The 20,238-nt window shown below is 48.3% G+C and overlaps 1 protein-coding gene across 8 annotated transcripts in view; it reads right to left on the reverse strand.

Annotated features, from left to right (window-relative positions):
- Positions 1–621: 621 nt before the first annotated feature.
- Positions 622–20,238, reverse strand: part of ITPR1 (inositol 1,4,5-trisphosphate receptor type 1) — a 160,876-nt gene continuing 141,259 nt past the window's right edge. For all 8 annotated transcript variants that reach the window (XM_084530751.1, XM_084530747.1, XM_084530746.1 and 5 more), the window contains 5 exons: positions 19,598–19,737; positions 17,987–18,152; positions 17,154–17,314; positions 6,297–6,458; positions 622–2,041 (listed from right to left, as the gene is read on the reverse strand). In XM_084530751.1, the coding sequence (XP_084386877.1) occupies positions 1,955–2,041; positions 6,297–6,458; positions 17,154–17,314; positions 17,987–18,152; positions 19,598–19,737 (716 nt within the window). In that variant the 3' untranslated portion in view covers positions 622–1,954. The remainder of the gene's footprint in view (positions 2,042–6,296; positions 6,459–17,153; positions 17,315–17,986; positions 18,153–19,597; positions 19,738–20,238) is intronic.

Raw genomic sequence — 20,238 nt, forward strand, 5'->3', positions numbered from 1 at the left:
GCATGCACCTTGCTGGAAGCCAGCGGCTGCCGAGGAGGAGGCAACGTTTACTGGGCTGCGTATGGAAATGATGTGTGATGAAGCAGTCACAAAATCACCAGCAGATCTCTGGCTCGGAGACTGCAGGTCAGGATTCCCCTGCTCCGTGGGATGCGCTGGGCTGGTGCTTTGTGATGACCTGTGGCAGGGAGGCGCGCCCTTTCCAGGCCGTTGTGCTCGCTTACCAGATTAAAGGTGATTAATGGTACCAGGTGGCTCCTGCTACATCTTCATCAAACAGACAGGCAGCAGCGCTCCTGCACACACCGTGGAACCGGAGCCTTTTTTTTTCCCCCTCAGCCGCAGGATGCCATGCCCAAAATATCAGCAGTCCAAGGCTGAAGTGTCAGAAACTGGAGAGCGTTCCCGTGAGGCCGCAGGGGCAGGAGGAGGAGGAGGGATGACTTGGCTCTGCAATTTCCAGACCCACCTCACCTCTGCCCCCAGAGCTGGGCACGGATGAGCGAGATCCTTGCCCACAGGGCCCCTTCGGAGCAGCTCCCAGGGCACCTGGGCAAGCGTGAGAGCAAGCAGAACCACCCCCCTTGGGAGGGGGACAAACCACAGCAGCCTGTGACCACGTAGTATTTTGCATCATTTATTTAAATACCTATATTTATGCATTTACAAATTTTCATAGCTCTGTTTGTAGCTTTTTTTCTTTCTTTTTTCTTTTTTTGTTGACAGTATTGCAGAGAAGTTAGCTTTTGTAAAATGAGGTCCATGTATAAAACTATGCAACAGATCGAAGAAAAAAAAAAAAAAAAGAAGTTCCTCTCATACTTTCTAGAATCAAAAACCAAAGAAAGTGACCAAATGGAGGGGGAGAGGGAAAGAAAGGGGTGGGACAAAACAACCTCACAACAAGTGGCTCTCTCACAAGTATTACATATGTCAGTGCTCAGCTACAGTCCTAACGGGATAGTTCACGGTTCCGGTGGTGCAATGCCTGTTTGCTGAAGCTTTAGCAGGCACAGAGGTCTCTAATGAAAAAAAAAAACAAAAAAAAACAAAAGGAAAGGATCCTACACTGAGGAATGCAAAGCCTGGACAGCCTCGTTATAGGTCTCAGGTGTCATGGCACAAAATGCCTGTAAGAGACTGCACCGACTCACCAGTAGTGCATACTCATCCTACACTTCATTTTGCATAAAAAGTTCCCTTTAAGAAATCTTAGCATTTAAAAAAAATTGGTATCTGAGCTCTTCTAGCCTCAGTACTCTGAAGAAATCACTTGAAAAAATACCTCCTGTTTTCCTCCTCTGGAAGCTTCAAAGTAAGGTTTTGGTTTAATTGATATCAATTTAACAGCTCGTGGGTTCCCAGCGTTCTCTCTGGGAGGAAGAGGCAACAGATATGGCATTGCAAGATATTTACACACATGGTACAAAAATGTCCAAGGGTATGAAAAATCACCAGTAACACAATTTTGCAGCAGCCTCATTTACACCTGTAATTTTATACCATTTATTACATTGTACTAACACACCAGATTCAAAGATGTGCACTCCCTTTAGGACATTCAGGAGTTACAAATATATTGTGATTGCATAATTCATATTGCACAATTGTATAAAAACATAAATACTAGCTATTCTATCTTTTTTAAATACAAAATACATGTCACATAGTCAAATATTCTTTTCAAGTGCAATTCAGGTGCTCTCTTTAGTCCTTCCAATAAAAAGGCAATTTTGATAGTTTTGGCACAAGTTTAGCCTCCTTCGTGTGCCAACAGTTCTAATTACAATACGTATGCCCAAAACTTTATATAGTAGCAGTCATATACATACAGTATAAAAACAGGGTATTTACAAAATGAACTAAACATACACAGAAGCAGCCTCAGTGGTTGGATCTGAACTCGTTTAGCATTATTCATGTCGCTGCGGGAGGGAGAAGTGACCCTTCTGACTTACGCTGGTTGCTGTGGGTTCACATTCATGGGAGGAGGGTGTCCTAGGAGACCGATGCGCTGTTTCTGCTTCCTCTGTTCGGTCATCTGGAAAATCAAAAAGTTTGCTCATTAGGCCTAGGCGCTTCCTGTGCGTCAGCACGCAGAGCGCCCCAGCGCCGCGCTGTGTGGGCAGGTTGAGGCCAAAATCCACTTTCTGCAAATAACGCCCCGCCAGTGGGTGAAAAAGGCGACTCTGAACCTGCCCAGGAGCTGATGGGGAGATCCGTGACCTGCTGCTGTCACCGCCTCGCAGCTCGCAGTGTCACACACGTCCCAGACCCTGCGTTTCAGAGGCAGCGAGTGCTCAGGTGTGAGCCTGTCATGGGAAAAGGACTCGGCCACAACAGGCGGCTCCGGCAGCCTCCGAAAGCTCCTCGGCTGTGCAGCACCACGCACACCGTTAGGCTCAGCACCTGAACGGGCTGGGTGCCTGTAATTACACTCACTTATTCACTAGGGAAAGGACTGAAATCCGACATTCATCCTGAAACCATAATTAAACTCGATTACAGCCTGGTGCCTTGCTCAACGCCTGACCAAAGGGGAGGCAGAACTGTTATTTTCTGTTACTTTTTAAGAAAAATTACGGCACTCTCACAAGGCTAGGTCACACCTCGCGTTCTCTGTCACACACTTTTGGAAGTCGACTTTCACAACAAGCTCCCGAGGCTTCGCAGGAGTAGGCGAGTGGAGGAGAGGGGTCTGCAGGCGCGCTGCTCTCCTGCCGGGCCAGCTGGGACTGCTCCTCCAACATAACCCACAAGTTGGCAGCGCAAGGAGGCAACGAGGCCTTCGTTTTAGAGGTGCCTGTTTACATTAATTAGCTTCACCGAGCAAACCAAGAGCCATGATTTCACACGGAGTGATTCAGAGGACACACGAAGTGCAAACAGGAAAGGACGGGGAGCGAGCAATGCAGCGGGCCTGCATGGGGCAGCTTTCGTGTTCCGTGAAATCCCAAGGACACAGGTGTGCTTAGAAGGAGCCAGCCCTGCCTTTTGGGAAGGGGAACACGAACACAATGCCAATGCAGAACATCATTAATCCTGCAAAATGCTCTTGTCCAGGAGGCACGGGGCTGCACGATGGGGCAGTTTCCATCCCTACCCCATCTATCTGCAGAGCGAGCCTGCTGTGAAAGCTCAGCAGCCACAGCGACCTGTGCCCAGGCTGGGAAAACACCAGGAGCCGTGCACGCTCTGCAGGGGAGGTGCTGGGGAGCTGCCGGGGAGGCCACGAGCAGGTGGGCAGTGCCCAAAGGATGAAACGACACCACCAAACCACGGGGTGTGTGGTTCAGCCGAGTGCAGCCGGACTCGCAGATAAGGGCGTGTGATTACGTAGGTGAGCTCTGCCTGGTTCCAAAGGTTCCCTGTGAGTTGGAATCGGCTCCGGCACCGCGAGCACCGCATGCACCAGCTGCATGGCCAGGACAGCGACCGCACACGCACGGCGTGCCACGCTGCCTGAGTGCTCGCCTCCCCTGCGGCATGCCCGGCACCTGCGTGGGCAGGGTGCGGGACGGGGGCAAGGCCTGGAGCCGGCTCCAAAAACATCTCCTGAGGTGCCGCACGTATTGAGATAGGAAGAGGGCACTGGAAAGGACTTCTGGATGACTGCAGCTGAGCCCTGCTGCTGCAGACAGCTGTGTTGTGAGCTGTTTGCACAGAATGAACACGCTGGAGGTTTTAGCGGCACCCAGTGCGTTGTTCCCGTTGTTGAGAGCAGGCACCCTGCACTGCGGCTGGAAACGCTGCCTGCAGAACCCTAACGGGCTGGAACAGCAAGTGAATGAGAGGTTTGCCCTTTATTTCATTGCAAAAAAATAAATACAAATAGAATTTCCCCGAGCTAGTTCCTTTTCCTGGAGACAGGTCCTGCCCGGGAGGAGGGACGCACCAGGTTTGTCCCATAATTGGAGCATCCTGCAACCAGAGAGGGCTCTCTCACTAACGGTACTTAGGGGAATTCCTAAAAGCCATCACAACTTTAATGAAGCTGGTTTCCTCTTTTGCTTTTACAGTCAAATAGCTCTTTAAAAGCTAAATCCTTCATTCTTATTTTCACAAAGAACAAGAAGGGTTTTTTTAGTGCTTGGGCAGCCAAGAGCTGCAAGCTTTAGAAAGAAATGCGTTCAGATCCAAAGCTGGCTTCAGTCGATGGAAAGACTCCTGTTGACTGCAGACCACTTTGAGTCAGACCCTTCAACAGGAAGACATAAGACACATGTTTCAAGATAATTGTTTCCAGGCAAAAGAGCAAAAACACAACCCGGCAAGCATTAGAGCCCAGACAAAAGAGCAACTGCCTCTATCCTCTGCCCTCAAAACCAACTGGAGCATGGGGGTCCATGGCACGGCGTCTGAAAACTAATTACGGCCAAGAGCAGCAAGATTTCCTGCTCTCAGTGTGACACTAATCCCTCCCTGTGCTCCGCAGGGCGCTGGGGAAGGCCCCACTCATCAGAAAAGCAGAGCGTGGTCGGAAGCCAGAGCGCCGGGGCTCGGCGGTGCCGTCCTCACAGGCTGTCCCCACGAGGACGACCTGGCTGGGCTGGGAACAGGTCCTAGCGGGGCAGGGATGGGAAGCAGGCATCAGAGAGCCCTGCCGACCGTCGGACAGTAGGAAGATCAGCTCTCAAAAGGTAACAAACCAAATTTGTTGGCCATTTCTGCCCCCACTGACTGCCCTGGGATACTGCTGTGTGCAGTTCCACAACCCACTGCATCCAGTGCCGCTCTCCCTCCATCCCCTCAGCTACCTGAACCTTCTGCCTTCGGTTATTGAGCCACGAAGACAAGCAGCTAGGCACTGTACTGCCACAAACAGTCCTTTTGCTCCCAGTTAGGCCGCAAGCCATACAGACAACACGAAGGAAACCACTGCTGCCTGCTGGGCTTCTGCAGGGCCGTCGCTGGGTTTGGGCACGGAGCAACCCCAACAATGCCCTCACTCCTCAGCAAAACCCCCGGGACAGCGCTGTCCGTGCCATGAAAAGCTACCACTGGCTATTTGTTCTGACCCTAATAAAACAGTTAAAAAAGGAGCCGTGGTCTGTTAGGAATCTGTAATTAATCCTAGAGTTGTTGTTTGTGCAGAAGATGGGAGTGGGGAGCTAAGAAATGAGTAGCTGGGGGTACCCACTGAACTCCCCTTCAGAGGGAAATTTTTGGTGAGTGCAAAGCCAACACAAGGGCACACCCAGGGCAGGGAGAAGCGGTCACCACGTCCCTTTGGGGACACAGGGGTCTCCTCTCCTTTCTTAAAATTTGTATGTGCTGTACAGATAAGCGTAACCTCCGGTACGTCTCTGTAGAGCAATATGACAGTGACCACAGCAACCCAGCTGAAACCTTCCTCCACCCAGATCTCTTGTTTTTGGAGGGTTTTACCCTGTACTAGCTGTCAGTGAAACGTCAGGTACAAGGAGTTACAAACTGCGGTGCAGCTAATTCACAGATGTTGCCTCTGATCAGCTATTACTTCAGCTTCGCATTATCTTAACTAATCCTTTGCGAACCTCTCCCAGAAAGAACAATGTTTACACAAGAAGTACAGCTTCAAAACACTTAAAGCCATTGATCTCAGTTACTTACAGGAAGGAGCTGGACAAAACCAAAAGTTAACACATCTTCTCCAACTCTCAGTGCACCAAGAACTGCTGCACTGAAAAACTACCAGAGGGCTATCCAGGGTTCTCGTGTCAAGCAGGAGCAACGCACGCAATGCAAAGCAGTTCTGTGGGTACGCCTGGGCTGTAGATTTGAGCCTAACAGCAGCAGGTTCTTATCTGCACGAGCAGCGTGGCTGTAGCACGAAGGAGACCACTGCAAGCTAACCACTCAAGAATTTCTCCAGTTTCTCAGTGGGTTTTGAGGTCCGTGCAGCAGCACCACGCTTTTCTCAGTATCCTCTGACTTACAGGATCATGCTACAGTCTTGGGTTAGAAGGTGTATGAACGACAAAATTATAAACAAAAAAAATACAGGCGACCTGCACTGGTGAAAACTGACTACAATTAATGTCAGCTTTGATTTTTAAATGCAAGTTCTTCCTTTCAGGAGGGGGCCACTTTAGGCTACGCCGCTTCTCTTAGCACTGCCAGGCAGGTGTGCTGTGGTATTGGCCTTGGGAGGGTGGTTTTTTTGTTTACTGCTTTCCTAAACACTTAGAGAAGTGCTGCACGGGGCTCACAGAGTGTTTGGAGCTGCGAAAGGCCGCTGATAAGAGAGGTGTGCAGGAGCTCTGAGCTGCCCACGTGTGTGTGTGCCTGCACGCCTGCTGTCGGGTCTCCCTTACCTGGTCTTTGAGCTCTGAGAGCTGGCCAGAGAGGTTGGTCACCAGCTTCATGGTGGACTCCAGCTTCTCCTGCAGGTTCCTCAGCTCATTCTGCTCTCCTTCCGAGTCGCTGCTGACCAGAGACATGGCACGCATGCGGGGGAACCAGTCCAGGTTTCTCTCCTGAGGATCAGACACAGGTTTTGTCATTAGTGCTCGCCCTGGGAACGCCTGCACCCGAGCAGCAGGGAGCACAGCACCACGCTGGGGCACTGCTCAGGGACACGAGCCCTGCAGCGCTTCCATCCTACTGGAAAATTTGCCAAATTGCCCACTAGAGGCCATGAGGCACCTCAGGTGTACCTACTGAAAGCTCAGGCTCTTCTCATTGGCTTTTCCCTTCCAGCAGCTCATCGCCCCCAGCCATTTCTTTCCCAGCTACACTTCAGTGAGACAAGAACATCGGACAAAGAAACCAACCACACTCCATGTCAGCACAAGCACTTCCCAGCGCTAGGAGATCGCTGCCACCTTACAGCTTTCTAACTCACGTTTGTTGAAGTTTTGTGCTGGTGCAGTTGTTTTTTTCTTCTTGGGTCAAGCAAAGCTTGGCTCTGCTTTCTATTGAAAGGAACCGCGTTCTACCTCAAAACGCTGCTATAGTTGAAATACCTTTTTAATGAAAGGAAAAAAATCCGCACCATGACCAGATGTTTCGATTTAAAACGTGGGGACAGATTAAATTGCAATGTATTGCTCATAACCAAGTTTTCACTCAGAGATAAAGTCTCTGATGCTCCACGTTCAAGGTATGGTCAGGAACTCAGCGGACAGCTGCTTGGTTTTATTAATATGTACACAGAGGTTCACACATACCCTCACTTACACGCCGGTGACGTTAAAAATAAAAGCAGGAACGGAATAGAAAGCCACAAAAGAGGCGGAGGGGTGCGTACCGCATCTCGACACCTAAAGTTTAGCGCTGGTTTCCTATCTAGTCTGGTTCCCCTCCCACACTGGAGATGCTCTCTAAAATGGAAGTGAAGGTAACACAGGACGAGAGGAGGATGTGTGCTCTCACAGGTGACATTTAGCAGCTGTTCCTGTTTCGGGCAGGCCAGATGAGCTGCTAACAGCCTGCTGGCCGAGCAGCATCCCAAGGGCCGCTCAGCACCACCGATTCACAGCCACCAAAGTTCCCCCTGCTTCCCCAGGCCAGGCTGGGCACTTTCTCAAAACTACAGCTTATTTTTATGGCGCTGCGAACTCGCCTTGGAGTTTTGCCATCGCCTGCCTAAACCTCTAACTCAAACCCACTCCCCCATCCCTCTGCCCCCCCGGCGTGCTCAGTCTTTTCCAGGAGCACGCACGGTGCTGAAGCGAGGGCTGCGCACCTCTACGGAGAGGCACAGTCACGGCCTTTCTGCAGTTCAGATCTCTTGCCAAGAATCATCATCTTAAATTAGTTGCTTCTGATCTGCTCGGAGTTTACTACTGCAGAGATTAAAAGGCATAAATTAGGCCCTTTCCCATGCAGTGCAACACAGGATTCCCACATGATGCAGAACTGCCAGAAAGGCTTTTCTCCTGATCTCTGCTTGCAGGGCAGATGGTTTCTGCTAATAAAAGAAAATATATATATACAAAAAACATGCCTTTATCGAGACAAGTGCCAAAATATTTTGGACTTTAGGGAAAGACAGTCCCACAGCTAAGATTTAAGAGCAGTAACGGGCAGCAGTTCACTGCGTGCTTCCAGCAGGAGTAAAACACTGGGTTAGGGGCGAGCAGGCAGCCCCGTCGCTTCTGCTCACCTCTGCCACTCCGCATCTCCCCCAAACGGGGCAGGGGGAGCGACTAAGACACTGCTGCTCCCCTCCCCGCTGTCCTCAAGGCTAAATGTTTTCAAGGACCGAGCAAATTGGATTAAAAATACGGGCCAGCACCTTTTCCCTACCTGTGATGTTTTGTTAACGAACACCCCAACCCTTTTCTACTTTGTGACACGGGCAGAGGCTGGAGCTGCTGCTGGCATTTGGTGCTCGCTGGCTTCCTGAGAGCCCCGGCTCTGGAAGCCACTCGAGTATGGGAAATCTCGGCTTTCATCCCAACAACAAAATACCTTCTCCGGTTCTCATGGCTATGGTGAAGGATTAAAAATACAAGTGATCCACGTGAACTCCACGAGCTGAGAAAGGAGAAGGCTGACGAAAAGGCGACAAGACTGATGGCTTCCCCATCGGCCTCCTGAGGTGGCAGGGCAGGAATGGCACCAGGGACGGGGCACACCGCCCCGTGTCTGCTCTGCCTGCCCAGGAATGAGCCTGGACACCTGGTAATTTCCTGCACAGGCAGGGACAGGGCGAGGGGAATGCCTGTGAGGCCCTGCCAGCCGTTCCCCTGGCCTGGGTGACCTCCAGCCTGTTCTCCATCCGCCCCCCGCGCTGCAGAAAGAAGCCCAGGAGCCTGGGTGCACCTTGCAGAGGTGCTGGATTCTGCCCCTGGCTGCTGGGGGGGCTTTTCAATAATTAATAACGATGCCTTCAGCGGGGATGGTGGGAACGGAACCAAGCAGGAATGTGAAAAGGTCGCTTGCTGGGGGGCCCGCGGGGCCGGTGTGCGCAGCCAGCCCAGCTCCCCGGCCCCGCGCCTCCCGGCAGCGCTCGGTCTGCAGAGAAATGCTATTCAAGGTTGAATAAAAGATTTATATCTTGATGATCTAGTTTCTGCTGAACTTTAACTGAACACCAGGGTGCCTTTAAAGATACAGCCTGACATCCTTCACTCGAGGTTTGGTAGGTTTTGTTGCATGTTTTTTTTTTGTTTGTTTGTTTTTTTTTAAAGGCACCAGGCGAGCCGTAAAGCCCGGGTCTCCGTCCCGTTCCCCTGCCTGTCCACCGGGCTGCCGCACGCCCTCGGTGGCTGCTGGCACCTCGCATACCAGCGCAGTTATGCACTGTCTGCTGTGGTCCTCCTGCACGCCGAGGCACCGCGATCCTGGTGTGCAGTCAGCTCCCTCTTCCCGTCACAGTCGCAGCTTCCTCTGTTTGAGCAGACGAACTGCCTACAGCCACTGACGGAAGCTGGCTAACCACAAGCACTGGGTTTCGGGTTAGCTCTTTTCTAGGTAAAGTTGGAAAAGTCCCTCTTGTAGAGCAAATATCATTAAATCTCAGACATGGGGGCGATGCTGACCAGTCTCTTAAAACGTCCACGATTGGAAATTTGAAAAAGAGGAAGCTGCGTTGCATGATGCAGATGCAATTCATTCTGAGAAGTGCCCGCTCTTCCCTGCTTCTGCCGCAGAGTTTATTCTAAGAAAGGTTCCCGAGGCGACCTCAGCGCGGAACGTGCCAGGAGCTGCATTAGCTGTGCTCCCCGGGCACGGGGCGGCCGCTAACGGCGCAGCCGGGCTCAGCCTCGCCGCCGGCCCCGAGGAAGTCACCGCTCCTATTCTGGGCCTCCCTTCTGTCAGCTACTGCCCTGCCTAATATTTATGGGGTGCTGAAAGGCTGGTGCGGTGCTCGTCAAAAAATAAATCCCGATAGCCGGCACAGCAAGGCCACTGCTTAGTCAGGGGAGGTGATGGCAGCAGATTTCAATTTGTCACGTGTCATTAAAAATCCCACACCTGAGGAACGGCTCTGGGAAGTGCTTTGAAACTGAAAAGCTCTGTGCAATTTGTCGTTTTGTTTGTGGCAAGATGCAAGTCCTCTTGGTTCTTTCTTGTGCTTCTGGGAAAAAGCCCCGCATCTCTCTCTCTTCTGCCAAGGGCTTACCGTCACCTCTTCCACCCAAATCAGCTTTCCCCTCTTCATGAAGAACTCGATGGTGCCCCCACTCCACACTAAGAATAGTTTCAAGCCCCACCCATGTCTTTAAATTGGAGGCTAATGATATTAAAAAAAATAATAAAAAATCAATCTCCTTTTTCACTGTTGCCATAGATTAAGAACAGAAGCGGCTCCTGCACTGGTGCAGAGCCCGGCAGCAGCAGGGAACATGGAGGGCAGGCAGCTTCCAAAGGTGGAAGAAGATCGCCTCTGCGTAGGCAGCGATCCCCCCATCCATCCCAGCAACAGTTCTGCTGAAGTGACTCACTGGAGCCGGACGTTTGTTTGCCAGCAGCGGGGTTACCTCACCAAAGGCCACCAGCTCAACGTGACTGAGGCGGGCGGCCCTGGTGGGAGCTCCCAGAGGAGACCTCCTCGCTCCTTCCCAGCGGACGGTGCCACCTCTTCGCGGCAACCTACTTCTGGTTGTTTGGATCTAGATTTTAACTGAAGTAGGACGTATTACATCACGAGCCATTGGGCAGGACAAAACAATTAAAACATGCAAAGCCTGAGCAAACAGCTGCCGGCGGCTGCAGCGACCCACCTACTCTTGCTCAACATGTCCAGTAAGGGCCCGGGTGGCCTCCAGAGCACCCACGGCACGGGGTCAGGGCCTCGGGGGCACTTGTGGGCTGGAGGAAGCGGCGGCGATGACTCAGGCTTCGGCCATCCCCTCGCCGCGTGCGGCTCAGGCTGCAGACAGAACAGTTTATTTTGCCCCCAGCGCTCCCCTCTCCCTCCCTCCTGGGCCGGGCTCCAGCAGCAAGGACGGAGCAGACGTGTACCCTGTGAGCTTAGGGACCTGTCCCTCTTTTTGTGCAAACAGGGAACCGTGCTGCAGCCTGCGCTGCTTCTGTCGCCCACCCAGACCCTTTTTCTGGTGCGTGGAGACTTGCTGGGCACAAGCCCGAGCTGATGCTTGCAGTACAGACACCAGCAGGGTCTCACACCAGCAGCCAGCTGCCTGCTGGGAGGCACGAGGCCTCGGCACCATGGGGTGACGTGAGGAGGATGCTGGGGGCGAGGGGAAGGAAAGAAAAAAAATCCCAAATGCAAAAGGAAGCTTTGCTGGGTGCTGTTGTACAGCAGAGAGCTGCTGGAGCACGGCGAGGCTCACACCTCTCCCTGCTCTGTGCCAAACAGTTGAGGAGTGAAGGAGAACAAGTGCTCCCCCGACTGCAGCCGCTGCAGGGATGTTACATATTTAATCAGAGCACTCCCAAGGCCAGGCTCCTTCCTTCCAGGTGCCACCCACCCCGCCTTTGTTCTCGCAGGCTCCCTGCAGGGCAGGGCCCTGCCCGGGTCACTGCTCGGGGAAGACCGAGGCCCGGGCAGGCAGCGCAGGGGTGTTGTGTGGTGAAGGCCGCAGGCACGCCCGGCAGGGACCTGCACCACACAGGGAAGGTCGTCCTGACAGAGCCCTTCTCCTCACGCTGCCTCTTTGCACCTTGCCTCATGGCGAGGGTGCGACGAGGAGCTGGGCGAGCGAGGCCCAGCGCTCCGGCCCGTGCCGGTGACGCAGAGTTTCCAGCAGCCAAGGGCCTCCTGCCAAGCACACCTCTTGGCTCCTCTCTGCCCCTGCTATTATTTTTTATTTAACCCTGCAATTATATTAGCTAACCCGGTACGGTATCTCAAGATGCAGCTTGTTTGGCAGATACCACACCAAATTAAGCACAATCAGCTGCGGCGCTGACCTCCCGGGGCTGCGGTCAGTGCCCAGCTCTGGCGCCCTGGGTTCTCCGTCCGCAGCCCAACACCACATACAAGAGATCCGTATGGGCTGCTCTCTTCCATGCCTGCAGTCAGTCCACAACCTACAAGCATGACAAATCTCTTCTATTTGATTTTGCCCCAAAGTAAAGGATTCCCAGGCACAACCTACACGTGAATATAACCAAGTTTGAACACTTTCTCAGACTAATTACAGCCACATGCCTTGCACCAGTGCTGGAACTGGTGAACCCCTTTTGCAATGCCTTGGCCACTTGTTTTTGCTGCAGGGGCTTCAGTTCAAATCCAGTTCCAGCCACCTCCAGCTGAACCACATCCAGCCCGGGGCCTGGGGACAGCAACCTTTCAAAGCCATTACCAGGGAGAGCCGTGCACACCGTGAATCCCACGCTCCTGCCACGTTGCAGAACATGACGACAATCATGGCTTAACTCCTTAAAGGAGGCTTCAAGTTGAACTTACACTTCTGGAAGAATGCAATTCTAAAGGTTGAGACTAACGAAACCTTGCTGTTGCTTATTGGGAGGCAGCAGTTACAGGCTACACTGGAGACTCGATAAGAAAAAACACTTTCCAACCATGGTACAGCACGGAGCTCAAGACATAAAAAAAGCCAGTACTATGTTTAAATGCCCAGTTTTATACTAAGAGATTAATTCAGGCACAAAAGGAAATCCTTAGCCTTCATTTCCATTCCAAATTCCTTTAAGGATATCTGCACCATCACTTCTATTTATAAATGGTTCATTTTCAGATGACAACACAATCCCATTTAAAGTTCAGGACTCAGCGCTCTGGATCTGGACATGTGAGCTTGGGCAATCCCTAACACCTCTGCCTCAGTGTTGTAACAGAGGTTAATGACATGGATCCTTCTTGGCACAATGCTACATTAAAAGTTTGTGGAAATTGCAAGAGGTAGTTGGGAAGTTTTGTGCTATGAACTTTTCCAAACAGGTCTATTTTTAATATGCATATCTGCGTGCATAAAATCACTCAGCTCTTACCCACTCTGATCAAACACCGATGTGAAGGTGTATATGCAAATCCGTATTTAGTGTATGCAAGAGTCGTGTATGCAAATATTTGTCCATGCAAGTGGCAGTACGCTGCAGCTGCAGCACGACAGCCTGTGAACGCACAGAGAGCTGATTTGTGTTTGTGGTTCTCCATGTATCAAGCTTCAGAGAAGGATTTTTTTTTTTTCTTTTACATATTATAAATGCCTACAAACAGCTGTTTGTAGCAGAGCTTTGCCAGGACTCGGAAAACAGCTGTGCCAAAGGGGCTGATGTGGGTGAGGCTGCTGCAGGAACTGGGGGCAAACGCAGAAAACTGCAGAAGAAATTCTCAAGACCGAGAGGATGGGTAGATAAGACATTTAAATGAACTAATCTGTAGGGAGTTGCACCAAGTTCACATTAGTCATTTGGGTGTGGAAGTCAATGTCTGGCCAACACGATAAGTGGATCCCCCCACCTCCTACACACATGGTATTATTCAGACATCACCTGATCTTCCCTGGTGACTACAAAGCCATCCAGCAGCCGAACCATCCGCCTTTGTTCCTGGGAAACGCGGGATGCGCTGGGCTACCAGCTTTGCGGCACAATTAGCATACTTTCCAGATAAACACTTTTCAAAAGGCATCGATCCATCTTGAAGCCTCGCTATCTTAAGTGCACATCTGCAGTGATTTACCAGATGAACAGAAGTCAGGTCATCGGAAGGGCTTTATAAACACTGGGAATTAAAGACCAGCTCCATTCCCTCTATCCGAGGGTACTTTCTGCGATATCCAATAGGTATTACGAGACCATTCAAGATTGCATTTTGAGGGCAATCTGCTTCATACCACGCTTCTGCTTGCCATCTCCTGCAAACCATAAACTTATCAACCTTGGAAGTGCTGCTAAGAGCTGCAGGACAGCAGATGATTCACTGCAGCAGCGAGGGCGTGGATGCGAGCTTAGCTTCCCATCAAACAGCACCAGCCACCCCATCTCCCCCTCGCATTGCTCCAGCAATTCCCAGCTAAGGTTCCTAATCTCTCTCACAAGCTTTAGGCGGCACAGCGGGCACGTGTTCACCTTCCTGATGAAAGTGAGCATTATCCCTAGTTACAGGGGAGCGAGCTGGCGATGAATTCCAGGTCTGCTAATCAGAAAGGCCGACTTGTAGCTACACGAGCAATGCAGCATGGCTTCCCACGCTACAGCACACAAACAAACAGAGCTCCACAACCAACAGAAACTTCAATGAAAACAATCCCAGCATTACAAGCACAAACACGGGCCCACATCGGTCTCACGGGACAGAAGAGCGTTATGGAAGGTAGAGTTACAAATCAGTACTGAAACACCGTGCATTCGATTCTGTCAGGTCACTGTGGTTTCTTCGGTATTTATTTTGAACATGCCCATGGTGTTCAGAATGCTCCTTAAATTTGTTTTCCCAATTTAACTGTTGACTTCGTTCTGCACGCTGCATTTTAACTTAGTTAGCTTCTATCCATGAAAAAATACAAAATTCACTAGAGAATTGAGGTTAATCATTAATTTTCCTGGCTACAACTTATTTTTACACTGGGTCAGATTTCTGCAGGCTGCAAGATGAATTCTGTGGGCAAGATTCAGCTCTGCCATATCCAGTTCAGTGGCCAGCCTCAAAACTGCCTCTCTATACACATTATTTTTAGACAAGAGAACATCAAAATTCAAGATCACTCTTAAGGCTTCTGAATATTCACTATTTGGCATAAGTGAAATTGTCCAGGATTCTTTGGAGACCACAGTTCTTAAAATATCTCTAAAGCACTGTACAAGCAGCACTGGATGCTCTCACCAGCTGATGGTGAATCCCATTTTAGTGCCCTAAATTCTGTTTTATTTAACGTTCTCTGGAGTTGAAAAAATATAAATACTAAATGGCAGAAGTAATTTCTTTATTTTTTAAAATCGCCAAAAGGCAGAAATCTGAGAGGTTTCTAAGGATATTTGCTGGGAGTCAGAACAAAGGTGAAGTGTATTTGAGGTGATTTCTGTAATCACAGTGTGACTCGGAGCACATTATGCTTCCTACCCCCAGCTACTAAAAATGGGTATAGATTTCAGCTGAACAATGGCACTGCATAACAGTTCATGGAAAAAGACATGCCCCATCTATGTCAGTATCAAAGATGTTAGAGTGCCACCTTCAGTTTGAAAACGTGGGGAAAAGTCCCTTTTAAATGTAACCACGAACTAACTAGGTGTTCAAGGAGAATCTGGTAGCTGCAGACAGACATTAAGCAGCCCTAGGTTCCCATTCACACTCTGTACAAACAGAAAATAAACCCTCACCGTCAACAGGTGAATCTGAATCTCTGGAATTGCTGACATTTAACTTTCCTTTTGCATGTCCTTTCAGATTTATGGGATAAAGACAGGTGGTTTGAGTAAAAGATGAACTGTGCTGGAAGTTACCCCTAGACACACCTTCAGCAGAACAGAGGGCTTCTGACTTTTACAAAAGTATTTAAAAGAGGTCTGACACATAAACACATTCAGCAGGTTTTACATGGAGATTTTCTGGTGTGGAAAAGAACAAGCGAACATTTTTAATATTAAAGAACAATGGCAAGAAATTGTTTGAGTTTCAGAGTCCACGGCCACACCAGCCCTAAGGAGTACGGCCACTGGAAAATGCTGCTGGGAGCTGCGGTGTGAGGCCAGCCCCAGCCCCAGCTCCTCCGGCCATGCCTGGGCTGAGCTGTGGCAGACCGCTCATGTGCAAAGCAAATTTACTTCCCATTCCACAGCTTGTACGGTTACACCGTGCTCTCAGCAGCATTGCACCGAGACCCTGAGAACCCTCAGTTCTCAATTTAAAACTGGTTCCTGAAATGCAAAAAGCAACAACTGCAGGACACGCTCAAAGCCTCTACCTGGGACATGCAGCTGTACAAAATTTCAGCTGCATGAACACTTGGTCTGTGCATATGCATGTTCCCATTCAACACATGGGAACTACCTGCTGCTGATACTTCTACGAATGGGAATTCTAGGAAAAGTTTTCTATTTTTTTGTGATTACTGCAATCACATTCAAATCTGAGTTTTTGGTTCTTACCTAAATTAAGCTTTTAATCTGAAATAATAATTTGTTAATAAAATGCTAGCCAGTTCAAACATTTTTTTTAAAATAGCTTGAACACAACACACAAAATATTCTTTTACAAGCAGAAACCTTTTAAAGAGTGCAACACTCCCCCCCGAAGTAATGCCTACTGCAGTGGGATAAATAAAGGGAGCAATATAATCGAGGCAGCAGTGATGGACTTAGTTATCTCACTGTGCTAATCCTCTGTCAGGTGACTGCTCACAAGATTTCTTTAAGCCCTCATTACAGAGGCAGAAATCCAGAACTAGGACACACACTTTAGTGACCCCAAAGTAACATGTCTAACCTCTAAGAAATCTTGGTGAGATTTACATTCTGACCAGACCAAGACAAATCCCCCACTTAATGGAAGGCTGCACCTCCACAGCAAAAACTTCAGAGATAAATAAGACAAATATTCTGCTTTTATTTGTCTGAAGGCAAATAAATAACAACTAAATGTTATAAACCAGAAACTACTTTTGCTAACCAGCCAGAAGACACACAAATTAGTAATTGGGGTTTAGGATCTAATTCCAGGAGCACTGAACCTGCCACTTGGCAGAGACGAGGCTTTTAATTCTCTCATTAAAAGGCATTACAATTGAGCAGATATTAATTTTAGTTTCTTACCACAGTGAGCTAAAATCATACGATCATATGACAGCAAATCTTACAAGTCTTTTAAAGACGTTTACACTGGGACAGGTTAAAAACTGTTTAGTATACTTCAGGCACTTCCACCAACATGAAAATTTTCTTTTGAACAGCAGTACATGAGTTTTGAAAACAATAGCTTCTCTTTATCCATCTGAAACCACAGCGACCACCTAGCTGTCACTGCTCACTGCCACCTCCTCTGGCACACACTCGTGAGTGTTCCAGCTGCTGAGAAGCTGCAGCCACGAAGCTGCAAAGTGCTGTGCTGCAGCACATGGAGCCTCCCACAAGTGACCCTGCCTGCACCATCTATTTGTAGCACGTTGCAATGTGGTGCCATCAATGTGTTATCTTTTATCAAGTTATCTTGCCAAGCACATCATAAGTACTTATTTTTATCAGACACTTTGAAAAGGAAAGGCATTGGATTAAGCCTATTGTTGTAGGAACAATCTTACTCCAAGTCTTTGCTTACAAAGAAAGTAAAATAGAGAATACTCAAAACTCACCTTGATCATTTCTGCCACGTAACTTTCTGGTCCTGTATATTCTGTTGAATCTTTTACTTTCACTAATACAATAAAGCACAAATAATGCCACATGTTGTGCTCTTCTTTAATGTGCTCTTCAAACGTGACTGTCTTGTTATCAAACTTATCTCTTTCCAAACCTACAAGAGTGACACATTTATAACTCTTAGTATTTACAAACTGGGACTAGGAAAATGAGCTCTAAGAAAAAAAAATCTACGGTCTGCTGCAGATCTTAACAGTCACAAGCATTCCTAAATGAACACGGAATAATAGGCAAGAACTCTAATGAACAGCCACCAAACAGAGGGAAGAAGGAGAGAGGAGAGAAGGCATTACAAGTGCTGGTCACATTTGGTAACATAACAGATAGCTTTTGGTTAAAAAAAAGGTAGCTACCTTGAATGCAAACAGCTGAATTTCATAACACATCTCCTATTTTTAGGCAAAATGATACCAAATGCAACATTTGCTTTGCAGCAAACTTCCAAAGGTTACTTCTGTCAGTCTATGTGTTATGCAACTTCTGCAGTGCCATGTCAGTTAATTGCACTGGCCTCAACGGCTCAGCAGCTTAATTCCAAATCTACTGTGAGAAACTTTCTCAGACACTACTTAACACTGCACCCTTGAAAAATGTCTGTTTATAAATTCTCTCCTATTCCAATACAAAATTATTTGAAGCACAGGAGAAGCAGAAACTAAAGATTTAAGGCAAAGGCAGTATAAAAATACATTCCCCATCTCTTCCTTCTGCCAAGTTTCTATGCATGTGGAACCTAACTCTGTATTAAGTGTGTTTCTACACTTACCACAAATAAAGCAAGTTGTTTTTAAAATCTCTTCTTTCTTCTGTTTTTCACTCCTTAAATCAGCAAAAGTGTCAATGATCACACCAAAAATCAGGTTAAGGACAATAATGATGACCATGAAGAAGAATAACAGATCATATATCACTCTAGCAGCAAAGAGAGGTTCCTGCAAGATACATATTTTAATTATTAACAACCCAAATCCATATCCATCTAACCCTTACAACACATTTCTTGCAGTTCAGCGACAAGTATGCAGCCCCACAACTCCTCCCTTTAGACTCTCCATTTCTGATGTTCTCCAATGATAACTTAGAACTCAAACATTAAGTGAAACTAAAATGCAAAATTACTGAAAAGGAGCTGAATTAGTCAGCTAATGGTATGCAATCCCTAGAGTTGCTTTCTGCTTACTATGTCCAAGTCTTTGCTCTTCTCTCTTACACAATGAATTTTTTCTCTCTTCACCTGCTCACTGCAAGCCAATCCAAATGATATCCTTATATTAATCTGCCTCTATATCGATATAGTACCAGTGTTAATTATAAAATCTTTTATTGGAATATCATAGGATTTGTTTATCTTATAAACCAAGTATGTTGTGTTGAATGAAACAGGATGCAAAGCTGGACTTTGCAGTGCCCATGTCATGTTTATTGCCTAACCCTCATTTTCAGAACCGCACCAGGCAGTTGGGTGCCAAATGTTAGCTGGGAATTATATAGCCTTTAAACCATTTTAAGCTGAAAATAAGGCTAAGTATTGGATAACACCTTGAAATTACAGACCATATACTTAACTCCTGTTATCTGCTGGGAACAAAGCAGACAGACACAACACTACTCAGAGAGGGCAAAATGAGGCTGAAGAGGACCCTCTTTCCTTTCCCCTGCTACATGGTGCAAAGCATTCACTCTGACCAAGCCTGCCCCTATGACTCCAATATGGTTTTGGGGGATGACAAGAGAGAGACAAGCCTGAGACTCTGATAAGTGCAATTAGCTACTGAAACAGCTCTGTGGGCAGCTGTGGGTATTATGAAAAATTCTTGCTGTTTTTGACTAGTCTTTGCTCTGCAAGGACTGCTCCAAACAACACCCTTCCTTTCCCCACAGTCCCAGCTCCGAGCCATCCTGGTCCCTGTCCTCTCATCCCATTCCCTGCTTTACACATCTTACTTTTCTCAATAATGTTCCTGAAAGCAACTCAAGCCACTCGCATAGTATCAGCCACCACACCACTTTCATTCTGCTACCTAACGCGATCCTTTGCTCGCTTGTCCCTTTCTTGCTTTTTCAAATCCTGAACTCCCAAAGCACAAACTGTTGGCTACACCATTTCTGTTCATTTGGGCCTCGTTCTGGGTACCCTTAAGCTGAAAAAGGTCTCGTGTACTAAGAAACAAGATCATGGCTCAAAGCTTGTTTGAACTGGCTGCTGTTTGATTTGGTACTACCGAAGTCTGACTATTATACAGAGGGAAAGCGTGGTCCCTTCTAGTTCGCAAGGTCTACATCTGTTTCAAGAATATATACACATTTTCCCCAGCAGAACTACATCCCCAGCCCTCCACGGTTATCACTTTTCCACCCCCACTCAGTGATAATTTACCTCTTTGGATGGTTTCCTGAGCACATCACCTACTCCACCCCCACTCCTGAGCCCATGACTCAGTACAGTAACAATGCACATCAGCAACGTCTCGCACGTATGCTCTTTATTCTCTTCCTCCATTTCTTCAGCAATCACTTCTGTTAACACAGCAAGCAAAGACACGTTTAGAAGGCAAGAAGATCAGTTTTAAGTGATTCTCTCCATCCTTTTCTGGCTACACTCTCACTCCCCTTTGCAAACGGCCAATTTCCAGCCAGCACTGCAAACGCCACGAGCAGACCATCAGAAGTCTGCTGCTCTGGTGGCTCCAGCCTGCCCTCCTCTCCTCACCAGCAGAGTTTTCTTTTGTGCTTTAACTGCTGTCTCTGACTTGGTTAAATCTCTCTTTCCATTTCTGTTAGTATGCATAGCTTTGGATCACCAGATGCCTGTTTATACAGAATCATAGCTTTTTGACAGCTCAGAGGACAAAGTGTTGCCTCTTACACTCTCCCTTGGTGCCTAACAGATTGCACAGCCTTTGGGCTGTACTCAAAATGGCAACTTCAACTCTTATTTTTCAAATGGCTAAAATATCACTGCTTATGGAAACAGCATTTTACTAAAAAAGTAGCACTGTTTTTTATGACCCTCTCTCC

The sequence above is a fragment of the Aythya ferina genome, assembly GCF_964211825.1.
Source record: "Aythya ferina genome assembly, chromosome: 10".
Taxonomy (NCBI): Eukaryota; Metazoa; Chordata; class Aves; order Anseriformes; family Anatidae; genus Aythya; species Aythya ferina.